Here is an 853-nt window from a genome sequence, read left to right on the forward strand (position 1 = left end):
TGCTTTACCTAGTCCCCCCCCCCCTCCCCCCTACTTTATGAGCAAGGAGGATTATGGTAAGCAAAAACAAACCACATTAATTATGTGATTCAGCTGCTCAGGCTCTTTATAGGAACAGTTCATCATTTCAGGAAATGGTATCTGCTTTCTTACCAAAGTTAAATCTCTCTCACATCTGTGCAGTAAATATGAAGCTACAGCCAGAAGCCATTTAGCTTAGAATAAAGACTGCTAGCCTTATATGTACTGCACAGACCAAAAGTAAAGAACAGGTTTCTAAAATGTCAAACTATTCCTCTACCTGAAAAAGCATTTGAATACTTTGCACATATATTTAACAAATGTTCCATATTTACCCATTTACATGCCGACAAAATGTGATCATTAGAAGGCAGCAGAAAATAAAAGTACACAGTGTTATTTATGACTAAAAACAATCAAGATGGCAATTTAAAAGACAGAAAGAAATAATCTCCATCACCCATGTTAAATATTTTATGGACAATACAGTATAGAAAATGTTGACCAATTAGAATAAAGTATTCAACAAAGCTTTAATGTTTATTTACCATTTGTCCATTCAAAGGTTTGGCAGAACCAAATGAAGTGTCTATCTTAGTCAGTACACCCAACAGTTTGTTCGCCTGGTATAAAAGCGTGAAGCACGGGAGATCTTTAGCGTCGTCTGAACGCGCGGGAGATTCTCCAAGCGTTGGGCTCCTCGTAACGGTTGTAGAGAGGCTCCAGTTTCTGTTGCCTCTTCTGCCTGCTGAGGCGTGTGGGATCGGCAACTCTGTAGAAAGCCGGCGCAAACTCCACCAGCCAGCGAGGGTCGATGGTGGTCACCTCCCGC

The 853-nt window shown here is 40.8% G+C and overlaps 1 protein-coding gene across 1 annotated transcript in view; it reads right to left on the reverse strand.

Moving 5' to 3' along the window:
• Nucleotides 1-276: 276 nt before the first annotated feature.
• The window catches only part of LOC116670816 (ATP-dependent RNA helicase DHX8-like), a 10,019-nt gene continuing 9,442 nt past the window's right edge, over nucleotides 277-853 (reverse strand). Inside the window, 1 exon segment of the mRNA XM_032501496.1 lies at nucleotides 277-853. This exon segment is cut by the window's right edge and continues 42 nt beyond it. Within this exon segment, the coding sequence (XP_032357387.1) occupies nucleotides 676-853 (178 nt within the window). The 3' untranslated portion in view covers nucleotides 277-675.

The sequence above is a fragment of the Etheostoma spectabile genome, chromosome 21, assembly GCF_008692095.1.
Source record: "Etheostoma spectabile isolate EspeVRDwgs_2016 chromosome 21, UIUC_Espe_1.0, whole genome shotgun sequence".
Lineage (NCBI taxonomy): Eukaryota > Metazoa > Chordata > Actinopteri > Perciformes > Percidae > Etheostoma > Etheostoma spectabile.